Source organism: Hyla sarda, chromosome 7 (genome assembly GCF_029499605.1).
Source record: "Hyla sarda isolate aHylSar1 chromosome 7, aHylSar1.hap1, whole genome shotgun sequence".
Classification (NCBI taxonomy): Eukaryota; Metazoa; Chordata; class Amphibia; order Anura; family Hylidae; genus Hyla; species Hyla sarda.
Genome location: NC_079195.1, coordinates 206281655 through 206299427, shown reverse-complemented (window position 1 = coordinate 206299427; position 17773 = coordinate 206281655). Strand labels below are relative to the sequence as shown.

The 17773-nt window shown below is 41.3% G+C and overlaps 1 protein-coding gene across 2 annotated transcripts in view; it reads right to left on the bottom strand.

Moving 5' to 3' along the window:
* LOC130283237 (cytosolic carboxypeptidase 6-like) overlaps nucleotides 1-17773 on the bottom strand; it is a 1802518-nt gene that overhangs the window by 313270 nt on the left and 1471475 nt on the right. For both annotated transcript variants that reach the window (XM_056532458.1, XM_056532459.1), the window contains exon 8: nucleotides 14315-14429. In XM_056532458.1, the coding sequence (XP_056388433.1) occupies nucleotides 14315-14429 (115 nt within the window). The remainder of the gene's footprint in view (nucleotides 1-14314; nucleotides 14430-17773) is intronic.

Genomic DNA, 17773 nt, shown 5'->3' with positions numbered 1-17773 from the left:
CTCCCAGCATGCCCGGACAGCCGAAGGCTGTCCGGGCATGCTGGGAGTTGCAGTTTTGCAACAGCTGGAAGCACGCTGGTTGGGAAACGCTGTGATAGACGCTGGAATTTCGGCCAAAGTCGTGGTCCTCAATGGAGTTAATCTTCCTATGTCGGATCAGCGATTCTTACATGAGTCAGATCCTAATATTAGCAGCTGATCTTATTTGTTTTTTTTTCATTTGGTAAAAATGTCCGCTCTTCATCTTTGATCCGTAATCTCCTTTTCCTGCTGTACATTATGACTCATTCCAGTGTTGATTCTGAGCCTGAAATCCTGACTGCTCCGAGCACCGTGCATTTTAGTAAACACTTCAGGCAAGTGCGCGGCCCGGCGGCCATGATTGAACGCTCTTTTTCTCTTTTGGCATCAAGGAGCAGAGAGCAGCGACGGCAGGTGGAAAATCCAGTCCTTAAAGGGGGAATTGTCGGGTTGGGTATGAAGTACCTCTCTGCATGAACACAGGTGAGTCAATCAGTGGCCGCGCCATTTTTTTTTTCCTCCGGTGCCAGCTGTGCCCGGCAGCGATATTCTAAATCCACCCAGATAATGACCCTTAAGAGCGAGTGTTAAAACCCTTCACTTCATACAATACCAGTCATAAGTAGTACTTTATATCAAGTGCTGAGATTGTAATACACTGGAATGCATTATAAGAGTTAAGGGAAAAAATGCATCAATACATAATAAGATGATGCATAAAAGGCATTCGGAAAGTTTTACTTTTTCATATTTTGTTAGGTTGCGGCCTTGTTCTTGTTTTTTCCTTAAATACCGTAATTCTTTATTAGCACTTTTTTTTTATCATTACAGAGTTTATACTAGTTTACTCAAAAATACAAGATACAACAAAAATGTACAGTATATACATATACTCTGTATAAGATATCAATACGGTACTTCAATTCTATTTCCCCTTTTCATCCCACCCACCCTTTTGCGCCTCAGATGAGAAAAAAAAGAAAAAAAAATTAATATACATATATCTCCATAATTAACCCCTTAAGGACTCAGAGTTTTTCCGTTTTTGCACTTTCGTTTTTTCCTCCTCACCTTTTAAAAATCATAACCCTTTCAATTTTGCACCGAAAAATCGATATGATGGCTTATTTTTTGCGCCACCAATTCTACTTTGCAATGACATCAGTCATTTTACCCAAAAATCTACTGCGAAACGGAAAAAAAAATCATTGTGCGACAAAATTGAAGAACAAACGCCATTTTGTAACTTTTACTTCTGTTTCTATGCAGTACATTTTTCGGTAAAAATGACACCTTATCTTTATTCTGTAGGTCCATACGGTTAATACGGTTAATAGGTAATACGGTTTATTCTGTAGGTCCATACGGTTAATATATAGGTTTGTTTTTGCAAAGCCATAGCTTTGCAATGATCAGCGTTATCGGCAGTCGATTGCTCAAGCCTGCATCTCAGGTTTGGAGCAATCAATCGCCGAGGGGACACGCCGGAGGCAGGTAAGAGGACCTCCGCTTGTGTCCCGGCTGATCGGGACACCGCATTTTCACTGGGCAGCTTTCACTTTCGTTTTAGACGCGGCGTTCAACTTTGAACACCGCGTCTACAGGGTTAATAGCTATTAGCCCCGGGTCCCGGCATCAGATACATGCCGGGACCGACCCGATATGACGCGGGGTCACAGCGTGACCCCGCGTTATATCGCGGGAGCCGGCCAAGGACGTAAATATACGTCATTGGTCATTAAGGGGTTAAAGGGGTATTCCAGGAAAAAACATTATATATATATATATATATATATATATATATACAGTGGTCCCTCAACATATGATATTAATTGGTTCCAGGAGAACCATCATATGTTGAAACCATCATATGTCGAGTACATATGTCTATGTAAAAATAGTAATTGGTTCTGGGGCCTCGGAACCATTGTATGTTGAATACATATCTCTATGGGAAACTGCTAATTGGTTCTGGGATGACCATTGTATGTGGAGTGTATGGGGAGTGTTTAACAAACCAGGGTGCCTCCAGCTGTTACACAACTACAACTCCCAGCATGCATGTACAGCCATTGACTGTCTGGGCATGCTGGGAGTTATAGTTTTGCAACAGCTGTAGGCACACTGATAGGGAAACATTGATGTATGGGGTGTATAGTGTGTATATGTATTGTATGTGATGTGTGACATCGCATACAATACTGTACAGTTCTTTAAATACCTTCAGGGGGGACAGAATGTCCTCCATTACCATCCTGCCGACTACAGCTCTATAGGAAAGGAAGGGGAGCAGCTCATTGGATGCCTGCAGCAAGATGCTGCAGGCTATTGGCTATGGCTGCACTGGGGGGGCGGGGCTTACACAGAGCTCACAGTGGAAGCCTGCGTGAGTTAGCAGGACAGCATGTGAGTAACAGGAGGCAGAACGGGGCACACGGGGCACATTAAACAACTATCTGTCAGTTGCTGAAGTTGTCAGCGCTGTCAGATAGCTGTTTGTACGATGGCCCCGACACAAAGCAGCATCATATGTCGAGGCTGCCTTCAACATACGATGGGCTCTGAGAGGCCATCATATGTTGAAATGATCATATGTCGGGGCCATCATAAGTCGGGGGATAACTGTATATATATCAACTGGCTCCACAAAGTTACACAGATTTGTAAATTATTTCTATAAAAAAAATCTTAATCCTTCCAATAATTATCAGCTGCTGAAGTTGAGTTGTTCCTTTCTGTCTGGCCATAGTGCTCTCTGCTGGCATCTCTGCTTGTCTCGGGAACTGCACAGAGAAGGAGAGGTTTGCTATGGGGATTTACTTCTACTCTGGACAGTTCCCAAGACAGGTGTTATCAGAGAGCACTTAGAAAAGAACGACTCAACTTCAGCAGCTCATAAGTACTGAAAGGATTACGTTTTTTTTAAGTAATAGAAGTAATTTACAAATCTGTTTAACTTTCTGGTGCCAGTTGATATATAAAAAAAAAGTTTTTTCCTGGATAAGTCCTATCTATCCACCTTTTCCATATCTGGTTGAACTTGGTTTCATTATTTCTTTTACTATATACAGTGACCCCCCGACCTACGATAGCCCCGACATATGATCAAATCGACATATGATGCTTTAAGTGCTATCCGGCAGCGCAAAATGCTTAAGCTGCTGCTGGATAGCAGTTTAATGTTCCCTGTGTGGTGCGGTAAGTATTAATTACCCCTCCACGATGCTCCGGGGTGCCCTCCGGGTCCAGCGCTGGTCTTCCGGTGTCTTCTCGGCCCTCTCCGATGACGTCAATACGCTGCTGCGCACATCATCCAATAGGAATGGCGTACGCAGCGGCGTAATGACGTTGCTACGCAGGCCCAGTAAGGCCTTGCCGAAGACAGCAGAGGACCGGAGAAGACAGCGGAGGACTGGAGAAGACCAGGAGAGCCCAGCGGAGGCCCGGGGTCACCATCGGGAGCGGCGGGGACACTATCACGAGCGGCGGGGACAGGTGAGTACACCTTCCTATACTTTACATTGCACGACTCCCTCAACATACGATGGATTCGACAAACGATGGCTTGTTTGGAACGAATTACGATCGTATGTTGAGGGACCACTGTATTGCTCTTTCCCATACCACTAACATATCAGCCCTTTTTATGAATTGATTGCAGCCTTGTTCTAAAATAAAAATGTAAAAAATCTATTCAAAAAATCCCTAAATTCTTGCATTGACATAAGTATTCAGACCCTTTACTCAGGACTTAGTTGAAGCCCCTTTGGCAGTGATTCCGGCCTCCGATCTTCTTGGTGATGAGGCCACAAGGTTTACACGCCTAGATTTGGGGATTTTCTTCCATTCTCCTCTGCAGATCCTATCAAGCTCTCTCAGGTTGGATGGGGGACCGTCGGTGGAAGCCATTATCAGGTCTCTCCAGAGGTGTGCAATTGGGTTAAGGTTAGGACTCTGGCCGGGCCATGCTTAGACATTCACAAAGTTGTCCCTAAGACGCTCCTTGTCTTAGGGTCATCGGGGGAGATTTATCAAAACATGTCCAGAGGAAAAGTTGCCTAGTTGCCCATAGCAACCAATCAGATCGCTTCTTTCATTTTTAACAAGGCCTCTGCAAAATGAAAGAAGGGATCTGTTTGGTTGCTATGGGCAACTGGGCAAGTTCCCCTTTGCACAGGTTTTGATAAATCTCCCCAGTCTTGTTGGAAGGTGAACCTTTGGCCCAGTCTGAGGTCCAGAGAACTCCGGATCAGGTTTTCATTAGCAATATATTTGTACTTTGCTCCATTCAACTTTCCCTTAAAGGAGAACTAAGGGATTGAAAAATGTATCCCCTATCCTCAGGATAGGGGATAAGTTTCAGATCGCAGGGGGTCCGACCGCTGGGACCCCCCATGATCTCCCGTACGGGGCCCCGGCTCTCTGGTTAGAGAGGGCGTGTTGACACGCCCCCTCCATACACTGCCATGGGAGAGCCGGAAACTGCCGTAGGCAGCGCTTCGGCTCTCCCATAGCAGTAAATGGAGGGCGCGTGTCAGCCGCCGCCTCGTGCGGTGGTCGACATGCGCTCTCTATGCAGAGAGCCGCGGCCCTGTACGGGAGATCGTGGGGGGCCCCAGCGGTCGGACCCCCCGCGATCTGAAACTTATCCCCTATCCTTAGGATAGGGAATAGAATTTTCAATCCCGTAGTTCTCCTTTAAAGGGGCACTAAAAAAAATGTACTATATATTAACCTCTTAAGGAACCAGGACGTATGGGTACGTCCTGGGTCCCGGTCCTGCGATATAACGCGGGGTCACACGGTGAGCCCGCATCATAGTCATAGCCGGGACCCGCCGCTAATAGCGTGCGGCACTGATCGCGGTGCCGTGCGCTATTAACCCTTTAGCCGCGCCCTTTAGCCGCGTGGCTAAAAACGAAAGTGAAAGTGCCCGGCTAGCTCAGGGAGCTGTTCGGGATCGCCACGGTATAATCTCGGCATCCCGAACAGCTGTAGCACAGGAGGAGGTCTTCTTACCTTCTCCTGCGCTGTCCGATCACCGAATGAATGCTTCAAGCCTGAGATCAAGCTGTCCGATCGCCGAAAACACTGATTGATCCATTCCTATGGAGATGCATCAATCAGAGTACAAGATCAGTTAATGCAATGTTATAGCCCCTTATGGGAGCTATAATATTGCATAAGAAAAGTGAATAAAAATCATTATCCCTTCCTCTAATAAAAGTTTGAATCACCCGGCATTTCCAAGAATAAAAGAAAAACAGTGTAAATAAAAATAAACATATGTGGTATCGCCGTGTGTGGAAATGTCCGAATTATAAAAATATACTGCTTTCTAAACCGCACGTTCAATGGCGTACGTGGCAAAAAATTCCGAAGTCCAAAATAGGGCATTTTTGATCACTTTTTATACCACAAAAAAAGTGAATAAAAAGTGATCAAAAAGTCTTATCAGAACAAATATGGTACCGCTAAAAACTTCAGATCACGGCACAAAAAATGAGCCCCCATAGCGTCCTGTACACCTAAAAATAAAAAAGTTATAGGGGTCAGAAGATTTTAAACGTATACATTTTCCTGCATGTATTCATGATTTTTTTTCTGAAGTGATACAAAATCAAACCTATACAAGTAGGGGATCATTTTAACCGTATGGACCTACAGAATTAAGATAAGGTATAATTTTGGCCAAAAAATGTACTGCGTAAAAACGGAAGCCCCCAAAACTTACAAAATAGTGTTTTTTCATCAATTTTGTCGCACATTGATTTTTTTTCCTGTTTCACCGTAGATTTTTGGGTAAAATTACTAATGTCATTACAAAGTGGAATTAGTGACGCAAAAAATAAGCCATCATATAGAATTTTAGGTGAAACTTTTTAAGAGTTATGATTTTTTAAAGTTAAGGAGGAAAAATTGAAAATGAAACAAGGAAAAAGCACGGGTCCTTAAGGGGTTAAACTTTCTAATATACTTCATAAGAAAATAATATTTCCTTTTTATAGAAATTATGGCTTATAAAATCATGGCTTTGTCCAAGCTGAAGCACAGGTAAGGACAAAGTCCAGTAAGTGAGGGTGGGCTAGCACTCTCTGTTCTCTCTCCTGTCTGAGAGTACTCCTCTGTTCTCTCTCCTGTCTGCTAGGACTCCTCTGTGCTCTCTCCTGTCTGATAGCACTCCTCTGTGCTCTCTCCTGTCTGATAGTACTCCTCTGTGCTCTCTCCTGTCTCATAGTACTCCTCTGTGCTCTCTCCTGTCTGATAGTACTCCTCTGTGCTCTCTCCTGTCTGATAGCACTCCTCTGTTCTCTCTCCTGTCTGCTAGGACTCCTCTGTGCTCTCTCCTGTCTGATAGCACTCCTCTGTGCTCTCCTGTCTGATAGCACTCCTCTGTTCTCTCTCCTGTCTGCTAGGACTCCTCTGTGCTCTCTCCTTTCTGATAGTACTCATCTGTGCTCTCTCCTTTCTGATAGCACTCCTCTGTTGTCTCTCCTGTCTGATAGCACTCCTCTGTGCTCTCTCCTGTCTGATAGCACTCCTCTGTGCTCTCTCCTGTCTGATAGCACTCCTCTGTGCTCTCTCCTGTCTGATAGCACTCCTCTGTGCTCTCTCCTGTCTGATAGAACTCCTCTGTGCTCTCTCCTGTCTGATAGCACTCCTCTGTGCTCTCTCCTGTCTGATAGCACTCCTCTGTGCTCTCTCCTGTCTGATAGCACTACTCTGTGCTCTCTCCTGTCTGATAGTACAGATAACCATGGTTAAAACTCAGGATACAAGCGCTCAGAAAGACATAGTGAACACAATGCAAGCATGGCCAGAGGAAGGCTAAGTTTCCACTTGGTTTTTTTTCTGGCAGTTTTTGGAATACTGCCACTGCAGTTTTTGAGCCAAAGCCAGAAGTGTATTCAAAAGGAATAGGACATAAAAAGGAAGAACTTACACTTCTCCTCCCTTATGGATCCACTTCTGACTTTGGCTCAAATACTGCAGTGGCAGTATTCCAAAAACTGCCAGGAAAAAAAAACAAGTGGAAACTTAGCCTAACAGGTGTAATAACCGGACCAGAACAGCACCTGAAGAGGCCTTATATATCCTCCCGGTCCCGAAGTCAGAAGGGTTAACTCTTCCCATCCGAGGGAGAATTAACACAGAAACTGTTCAGACACAAACAATGTCTGAACAACACCCAAAAGAGAAAATACAAAATACAGATAAACGGACATTACACCAATGTAGTGCTTCTGCAGAGTCACAGCCATCATAAAACTATTATTTTATTGTTTTGAGATTTAAATTCACCAATGGCCACAATGTTTCTGAGGGAATTGAATTTCATCAAAAGGTCTGATCACTCACTGCCATGCAGACACCTACGGCATGATCCAAATAGTTAAGGCGGAAACAATCTGTAACTTTCTATGTAACTTTCTATATTAAAGGGGTTCTCCGGTGAAAACCTTTTTTCTTTTAAATCAACTGGTGGCAGAAAGTTAAACATATTTGTAAATTACTTCTATTAAAAAATCTTAATCCTTCCAGTACTTATTAGCTGCTGAATGCTACAGAGGAAATTCCATTCTTTTTGGAACACTGAGGACATCACGAGCACAGTGCTCTCTGCTGACATCTCTGTCCATTTTAGTAACGGTGCATAGCAGATGTATGCTAAGGACAGCATGGTGGATCAGTGGTTAGCACTGCTGCCTTACAGAGCTGGAGACTTGGGTTCAAATCCCACTAAGGACAACAATAAATAAAATGGTATTATTATTATTATTATTATAACGTCAGCAGAGAGAACTGTGCTCGTGATGTCATCAGAGAGCATTCCAAAAAGAAAAGAATTTCCTCTGTAGTATTCAGCAGCTAATAAATACAGGAAGGATTAAGATTTTTTAATAGAAGTAATTTACAAATATGTTTAACTTTCTGGCACCAGTTTATTTAAAAGAAAAAAGATTTTCACCGGAGTACCCCTTTAATGCATCCAAGAGGTCCTTCTGTCCCATATGAGGAGATTAGTCCTATTAAAGATGCACAGTATTGGGGTGTCCTTTGACATATTTTAGGAGCTTAAAAATATGGTTGAGCTTCTGTACATATCACCGTTTAGTGACTTAAAGGGGTATTCCAGGAAAAAACTTATAATATATATATATATATATATATATATTATATCAACTGGCTCCAGAAAGTTAAACAGATTTGTAAATTACTTCTATGAAAAAATCTTAATCCTTTCAGTACTTATGAGCTTCTGAAGTTAAGGTTGTTCTTTTCTGTCTAAATCCTCTCTGATGACACCTGTCTCAGGAAATGCCCAGTTTAGAAGCAAATCCCCATAGCAAACCTCTTCTAAACTGGGCGGTTCCCGAGACAGGTGTCATCAGAGAGGGATTTAGACAGAAAAGAACAACCTTAACTTCAGAAGCTCATAAGTACTGAAAGGATTAAGATTTTTTAAATAGAAGTAATTTACAAATCCGTTTAATTTTCTGGAGCCAGTTGATATATATAAAAAAGTTTTTCCCTGGAATACCCCTTTAACTCTTCAGGCATGACTGTATTTGAAGAGATGTAGAAAAACAATTTGTCATAGAAAAACAATTTGTCATATATTCTTTTAGAAATTCTGATTCTAAATTGTGGGTTTTGTGTTCAGAAGTAAAGGGAAGTTACAAAGAGTATTTCTTGCTCAGGAGGACCCTCCCATTGATTGAGATGTAATGCTTAATCTCACCTGTGGGGGTGCTGTAGGGATATTGAACACTTACTTGCATGTATAATTACAAACTGCAGCTGATTGCTGGGTTTCCCAACAGGGTGGAATACTGTGATTAACTTTTGTCAAACAAATAGGACTTGTCCAAAGTTGAGTGCCTCTTTAACCCCTTTCTTACAGGCCCAAATAACAGCTCTTACATCTGCTCATTGATCACTCACAGATGCAGAGTTATCCACCCACAGAACTTTCAGGAGCTCACATTCAAAACTTTCTGTGTTTTGTGACTTTGGGAATTTGCTCGGTGATAAATGCTTTGCTTTCTTCGTGCTAAATGAATTCAAGCAATGACCATGAGATTTCTTGGTCGGAAACGGAAAAGTCATTTGTTACATTTCAGGCAAGAAATGAATAATCCATAGCTGATTTGGCTTCAGAGGCTATTCCGTGCTAAGCACTTAAGTTAAACCCAGACTTATTAAATGTTCCTTTGGATTTTGTATTAACCCCTTTCCTTCCACATTCTTGTAGAATTTACAGATATTAACCCTTCCCACCCTGAGGCTCAGAAACCTGATCGTGGATGATGTAGCGCTATTGAATCTTTATTGGACAGGCGGACAGGAGACATTCTGCATTGTCTACTTACTAAAGCAATATCACAAGCCAGTGGTCTGTCATGGGTTTTCAGAATGATAAAGCCTCCATGACAAGTGCCACCCTACAGCTAATCCTTCAGTGACTATGGGTTAAAGGGGTATTCCAGGCAAAACCTTTTTATATATATATATATATATATGAAAGTTAAACAGATTTGTAGATTACTTCTATTCAAAAATCTTAATCCTTCCAATAGTTATTAGCTTCTGAAGTTGAGTTGTTGTTTTCTGTCTAACTGCTCTCTGATTACTCGAGTCCCGGGAGCTGTGCAGTTCCTATGGGGATATTTTCCCATCATGCACACCTCCAGGGATGTGACATCATCATTGAGCAGTTAGACAGAAAACTTCATATTCCAATAGTTATTAGCTTATGAAGTTTTCTGTCTAACTGCTCAATGATGATGTCACATCCCTGGAGGTGTGCATGATGGGAAAATATCCCCATAGGAACTGCACAGCTCCCGGGACTCGAGTAATCAGAGAGCAGTTAGACAGAAAACAACAACTCAACTTCAGAAGCTAATAACTATTGGAAGGATTAAGATTTTTGAATAGAAGTAATCTACAAATCTGTTTAACTTTCCGGAGCCAGTTGATATATAGAAAAAAATTTTGGCCTGGAATACCCCTTTAATATCATGCAAAATTAATTGTATGGTTCGTAAAAATCCAATGCACTTTACAAAGCCTTCTTTTATTTAAAGGGACAGTTCTTTATTGTATGAACACAATGGCCTTGTGGTCAATAAATGTGCAGTTTCCTGAGAAATAACAGTTTCTATATGAAAATTCTAAAACAATACTCCATACTTCTTACCACTAGGGTCCCCTCCACTGTGCAGAACACTGTTCTGTCCCTGCAGCTATAGCCTATCTGCTTAGACAACATACAGGACCTATGGACGGAACAAGCAGGGCTCTGTGCAGGCTCCCGGCTTGTCAATCAGTCTGCTGTGTGAGTCGGGGGTGTGGCACATAGCAGCCAGTTGTCAGCTCTGAGGAGCGAGGAGAAAGGTCCCACTTGAGAAGTGAGAGCAAGCAAGGGAACACCTCCTCCTCTTCAGTGAACTGCATGCAGTGTGAGAAACATAAGTAAGGCAATTAGGACCCAGGTAAGGATGAAAAACAGGTTTTACACAGACAGGATCAGCAACAATTAAAGAATAAGCCTGGAACATATATTTTTTTTTTTATCTTGTAAAAAGTACACTTTAAAGGGAGTCTATCGCCTAGATTTTTTTCTACTGATTAGATCCAGATACGGAAACATCTACTTGGTTACATTTTCTTTTTTTTTTTTTTTTTTGTATATTATTATGGGGGCAGCTATCTTGCCTGAGCTGTTTTTAACTGCCATTAAAGATATGCTTTACTACTGCAAGGCCCATGGAAATAGACAACAATAGACAGGAGCTGTCCCATTAAAATGGATGGGAAAGGCTTTTGGGCATGCCAGGGGGCTTTGAAGAGTTCATTCCACAGGGAGCGGGAGGCTGAGCGATGAGCTTCCGTTATTGTAAATATCTATATACTGGCAATAGATGATAGGACAGGCACCGCCCAATATCACCACTACTGGCTGCAAACTAGTTGCTATAATACATATGGAAAAGAGATAATACACTGCAAAAGAAAAAGCTAGCAACCATATCGGGATGCACACCAAAATAATATGTATATATCAAACCATATGTATATAAAGTATCTTTATTGACATATCTGAACACACAAAAAGAGAATACACAGACATTAAAAACATTTAAAGTTCAATAAACACTGGGTGGAGGATGGGTATTTACTATGATCTGCATGTTTGCACATTATGATATATATGATATGTTACCTTTTAGAGTGATTTGTAGTAATTGTCTGGGAGCAGTTGTCATATGAAAGTTTTTAGGATTGCTATTGCATCATTATCCTAATTTGGGTTACTGCAGTGCCTCAGGTTGTTATTTTCTATCTGTATCTTGGCTGGGACAACCTCTATCCTTTGTTGTGGGTTATTACACCCAGCATGGGGTGGGCGCTGTAGGATTACATTCCTCCGCCTGGTGTTTATTATATTTGAAATGTTTTTAATGTCTGTGTATTCTCTTTTTGTGTGTTCAGATATGTGAATAAAGATACTTTATATATACATATGGTTTGATATAGATAGATATATATATATATATATATATATATATACTAGCTGAGTACCCGGCGTTGTCCGGTTTTTCCTTCCTAATCCTATCTCGACCTCATATGCCATCCTCACATCCCGTCCTCATATCCCGACCTCCTATGCCATCATCATATCTCAACCTCATATGCCATCCTCCTATCCCGACAAATATTTCCCATTGATTTGCATGGGACTTTAAACAAAAACCTCAACCCTCACAAATGGGGGTAGTTAAGGGTTAAATTAACTATCCTATGTTTTAAGTGGACATATAAGTAACATGTGACCAAGTAATATCTCCAGCCGTTTGGAAGTTATCCAGTAACATATATTTCCCATTGACTTGTATGGGACTTTAAACATAAACCCCGCCCCTGGCAAATGGGGGTGAGTAAGGGTTAAATCACCTATCCTATGTTTGTTGTTGACATATAAGTAACATGTGTGCCAAGTTTCATGTTAATATCTTAGCCGTTTGGACGTGATGCTGGAACATACACATATTGGTGTGCATCCTGATATGGTTGCTAGCTTTTTCTTTTGCAGTGTATTCCATATCTATATACTATATACTGCTGTCACCTTTCGCTGTAATGCAGTTCAGGACATTTTCTATTTCTATTTATATATATTATATTTATACTCTTTATACTCACAGACAAAACCGGAAGGTTTAGATTAGTTTTAGGCCTGAACTAAAAACTGCAACATTTCAGGATTATTTTAAATAAAGATAGTAAAATGGAAATTAGAAAAAAAAACATTTTTTAAAAATATGCTTAATATATCACTTTCTGATGATGCATTCCATTTAAAAAGTACCTGTCAGCAAATAAACCTTTTAATATAGTGTTCCTTGTGTAATTTGCAGACACTTTTCCATTCACTTGCTTTTAAAATTATCAACATAAATATGTTTAAAATGTAATAGAAAAAACAGTCACTAGGTGGCTCTGTTCTGTTCCCTGCCACAATTAGTACAGCAAGTTTGGTCTCCTCCCGGCCTGGCAGAAGACCAAACCCAGGAAGTGTTTCTCTGAGCTTGATTGACAGCTGCACTGAGCCACACTGAAAGAAGCACAAAGCTTGAGGTCTTCTATTCATCACAGCACTGCAACAATGTGAGGGTGGAAGTGGTCCCCCAGCAGGCTTCAGTAATGTCATGCCTGCTGGGAAATGCCCAGCTTCTCTTGCTGGGAGTTTGCACTATGGGGGAGATTTATCAAAACCTGTGTAGAGGAAGAGTAGTGCAGTTGCCCATAGCAAACAATCAGATCGCTTCTTTCATTTTTAACAGACCTCTTTAAAAATGAAAGAAGCAAGCTGGTTGCTATGGGCAACTGCACTACTCTTCCTCTACACAGGTTTTGATAAATCTCCCCCTATATATAAGAATAAAGGTAAGATACAGAGCTTTTTTTAAAGCTCTGACATTTTTTTTATGGTGGGAGGGGTGTTATGAGTTGTTAGGGAACATAGCCTGAGTAAGTTTAGAAAATTTTATTTGGTGACAGGTACTTTTTAAGGTTCCAAATTTTGACAGTACAGTCTATATCATTATGTTATATATTCTAACATGCCAGTAAGATCCTTGACAGGCTGTAGGACACATCACAACCACTGGGTGGCCACATCTAGACAGTCACAGCATAAACATCTCTCAACAGAGTTAAAAAAAATCATGTTGTTTTTCAAAGCTGTTCCTCTCCTGTAACTTATTTTAGGATAATTTAAGCCAAGAGAAAAAGTTACACACTGCCACGTCTGTATTTATGCTGCCGTTTTTCTTGGTTTGTTGTGCACTTAAACATAAAGATTAAGGCCCATTCAGTCAATTAATCCCCAAACACTTTCATTACACCTAAATGATTTGTCCATCCCTGTCTAATACTTCATTGTGTTCTTCCTAACTTTTCTCCTGGCATGACATACTGTACCTCCAGATGACTGGCATGAGATGAGCAGTTTAGAAAAACATAATATGCTTTTACAATACTCTGTCGGGAGATGTTAATCTGGTATATGTCTGTATATGGCCACCCAGTGGTTGTGATGTGGGTTGCGGCCTGTCAGAGGTCTTGATAGCATGTTGTGACAATATATTAGATTTGTATAGTGATAAGCTGGAATCCTTAAAGGGGCACTCCAGTAGAAACATTTTTTTTTAAATCAACTGGTGCCAGAAAGATAAATAGAGTTGTAAATTACTTTTATTTTAAAATCTTATTCCTTCCAATACTTATCAGCTGCTGTATGCTCCAGCGGAAGTTCTTTACTTTTTGAATTTCTTTTCTGTCTGACCACAGTGCTCTCTGCTGACAACTCTGTCCATGTCAGGAACTGTCCGAAGAAGGAGCAAATTCCCATAGCAAACCTCTCCTGCTCTGGGCAGTTCCTGACATAGACAGAGGTGTCAGCAGAGAGCACTGTGGTCAGACAGAAAAGAAATCCAAAAATAAAAGAACTTCCTCTGGAAGATACAACAGCTGATAAGTACTGGAAGGAATAAGATGTTTAAGTAGAAGTAATTTACAAATCTGTATACGTTTCTGGCACCAATTGAGCACCAGTTGATTTAAAAAAAAAAAAAAATTGTTTTCCACCGGAGTACCCCTTTAGCAAAATATGGAGAAACTTAAGTAGGGTAGACACATCCGATATCAGGCAACACATGCTGAATATCTTTAATAAATCTTTAGTCATATTTGGATAGTACAATTAAATATATTCTCCCTCTACCTGTAGTTTCCGAGGTACACTCCATCGGGGTTCAGCATTGGTGCAATTTTAAAAACCAGATGATCCCTGAGGGACTTGGCGGTGGGATGTTGACTTACAAGGAAATCGATGATGCCTGTGAGATCAAATGAAAGAACATTACATATTAAAAAAATGCCATAAACTAATACATTTATATGTTAGTTAAAGGGGTACTCCGGCGTTTAGACATCTTATCCCCTATCCAAAGGATAGGGGATAAGATGCCTGATCGCGGGGGTCCGGCCGCTGGGGACCCCTGTGATCTTGCACGCCGCACCCCGTTAAAATCAGTCCCTGGAGCGTGTTCGCTCTGAGTCTGATTACTGTCGATCACGGGGCTGGAGCGTTGTGACGTTAAGGCTCCGCCCCCGCGATCAGGCATCCTATCCCCTATCCTTTGGATAGGGGATAAGATGTCTAAGCCCCGGAGTACCCCTTTAAAACAGTGTATTTTTTTTTAAATTAAAAGTGATTTAATAGGTGATCTTATTAGAAAACTCTTATTATTCTATTACAATATGTTAACCACAATCATGAACTTTTTAGTATTTTTCTCATCACATATTATTTATCCTGAATTGTCCTTTATATCCCATTTGACATATTAGAGAAATTAAAAAGACCAATCATTTTGGACAATTCTTTTTTATTCTTAGGGTACCCTCAGTAATTGACGTGATCTCTGTTGACCCTGTTCAATTTCTCTGCAGTGTCACCACAGGTGAAACAAAAAAAAACTTGACCTCCAACGTGTCAATGGGATTCAAGGCTCTGGACACACAAGTAGAGGGATCTGACGTTTATTCACCCATGATGCAACACGTTTCACAGTAGGACTGCTTCATCAGGCAGATGCCTGATGAAGCAGTCCTACTGTGAAACACGTTGCATCATGGGTGAATAATCGTCAGATCCCTTTACTTATGTGTCCAGGGCCTTGAATCCCGTCGACACGTTGGAGGTCAAGTTCTTTTATTTGTATCGATTTGTATCGGGAGCGGCTGCAGTCACCTCGCTAATATTGCCTTAATACATTGTTGCACTTGGCAGAGTGTAACCTGTTGCAGTAAGCGCCACCTCTGCTTGAGCGCCTTTTGTGTAACAACGGTATCACACTACGGAGCGCTGTCTGTCTTTTGTTACCACAGGTGAAAGGAAGTATTGCATTGTACATATTAAAAATCATTGGGCTATGAGTAAAATGCAGGGATGTACTGAGGCCTAGGGGGAGAGATGGTATTTGTAAATTCTCACTGTTCCATTTTGGGGTCCCTATTGTGACACTATCCTCTATTATATATTGTATCCCATACCAGTGTTCCACCTGCCATATACAGGTGAAACTCGAAAAATGTGAATATCGTGCAAAAGTTCATTGTATTTAATTAATGCAACTTACAAGGAAAGGAGGCAAGAAGTGCTCCAAAATCTCCGGGTAGACGGATGCGTTGACCCTGGACTTAATGAAGCACAGTGGACCAACACCAGCAGATGACATGGCTCCCCAATTCATAGTAATTGAGGGGGGGGGCTTTGAGGTTTTCATGAGCTGTACGCCATAATCATCACAATTATGACAAATCATGGCTTGAACTATCTTGCTTTGCATGTAATGAGTCTCTCATATATTAGTTTCACCTTTTAAGTCGCATTCCTGAAATAACTGAACTTTGTACGATATTCACATTTTTCGAGTTTCACCTGTATTAGAAGATGTTGTGTGGCTGAGAAAAATACTTTTCTTTCTGCATCAATTGGTGTGGGGTACTGTATGTTGTGTACGATATATTGCCCTAATAGCATACACCAAGGTATTCCAGGAATGTAAGGGTTACATATTTGTATACTGCTGTGCATCAGATGAATGATGTCTTGGTCACATGATGCTTCTCAACTAGTTTCTATGCAGAAGCTTCTAGAATAGCTTTGGGTATACAGATCTAGGTGAGGAGGGGTTTGAAAGGCAGTAAGTGGGATCTGATAGGTGATGATATCATCCTGTAGTCCACACGAAGTCAGAAACCAGGTCTGACATCCTGTGACACACAGTACAGTAACTTTTTGTGAGTCAGACCGATGGTCACATGACCAAGTTAGTGCATAGATGTAGGACTAGTGATGGTGAGTGTGCATGATATGGGGGAAAAAAAACTGGAGTGCTATTAATAAAGTTTCCTCATTTGCAGTCTGCAATTTCTGACTATTGTACGTCATGGAGAAACAAACAATTTTAACTGGTTCAATTTCTATTGCCAAGTTTCTATAATATATAGGCCAAAGTGATGCTGCCGCACATAGATTCCCTACAACCGTCTTGTATCCCTTCATAAATAATGCTCCCAATGGTGTTGACCTGTCAAGAAAAAGCCAAGTAGCCCCAAGATCTGTTCCATCCGCCTCACCTGATCAATGCAAACTGCATCTTCCCGATTGTGTAATCACCCAGGCACGTATCACTGCCCCTCATTACCGTAAGGTTAGGAATTTGGCAGCTGCCGGCGCCCATTTAATATCATTTACAAAAAGAAAAGCAGACAGAGAGGTAGAGCAGATGCACTGATTTATTAGTTGGTCCTTGTATTAAAATAACAGTTTGCTGGTAAACAGGAAGGGTAATGATGCCGGTCACCCTTGTTACGGCTAATAATAGTTTAATTTGTCCACTAATTGACCTTTGATACTGCCGAGGCGTCGTAGTGTGTTTCAGGGCAAGAGATAAACAAGACCACGATTATGTTACCTTGGAGAATGGCTCCAGCAAATGGAAGGTAGTTAGCGTAATCCATTATTTGCTCACAGATGAGAGGATTAATTGGTCTGCCAATTAGGAGGGGACTGGGGAAAACAGGGCAGTCTGTGCCGTAATGTGTTGTGTATACACCAGACCACCACAAGACATTCATTCTTAGTCATCAGCGTCTTAAGTTCAGTCAGAACGCCAAAGTCGCCTTCAGCACTGAACAATAAGGAACAGCATGAGAAAAAAGATCAACTAGGAAAAAGAAAGCACCTATCGCATACAATGTGTAGAGCAGGAACATGTGTCATGTGGTTAAAGGGAGTAGGGAATGTGTCTCCTAGTAACGTCACACCCCCCCCCCCCCCCCCCCCCCCCGATTAGAGGCAGATACTGAAATATATGTTTTTCTAATTATTTTTATTTTCTTATTGCAATTTTTTTTTTCTTTTTTTGTACATTGTTACGGGGGCGGCCATCTTGTTTGAGCTGTTTTTAACAGCATTTAGCGATATACTTTATGGCAGGACCCATAAATATAGAAAACAATAGACAGGATCTAACCCATTCACATGAATTGAAGATGTTACTGGGCACTCTCTGTGTTCTTTTCAGAGGTCATTCTACGAGGAAGATAATCTCTGCTGTGAATGGTGGTGGATCCAGTGTTATCTCTCTATTGGTGTCACCTTTTACAGTGA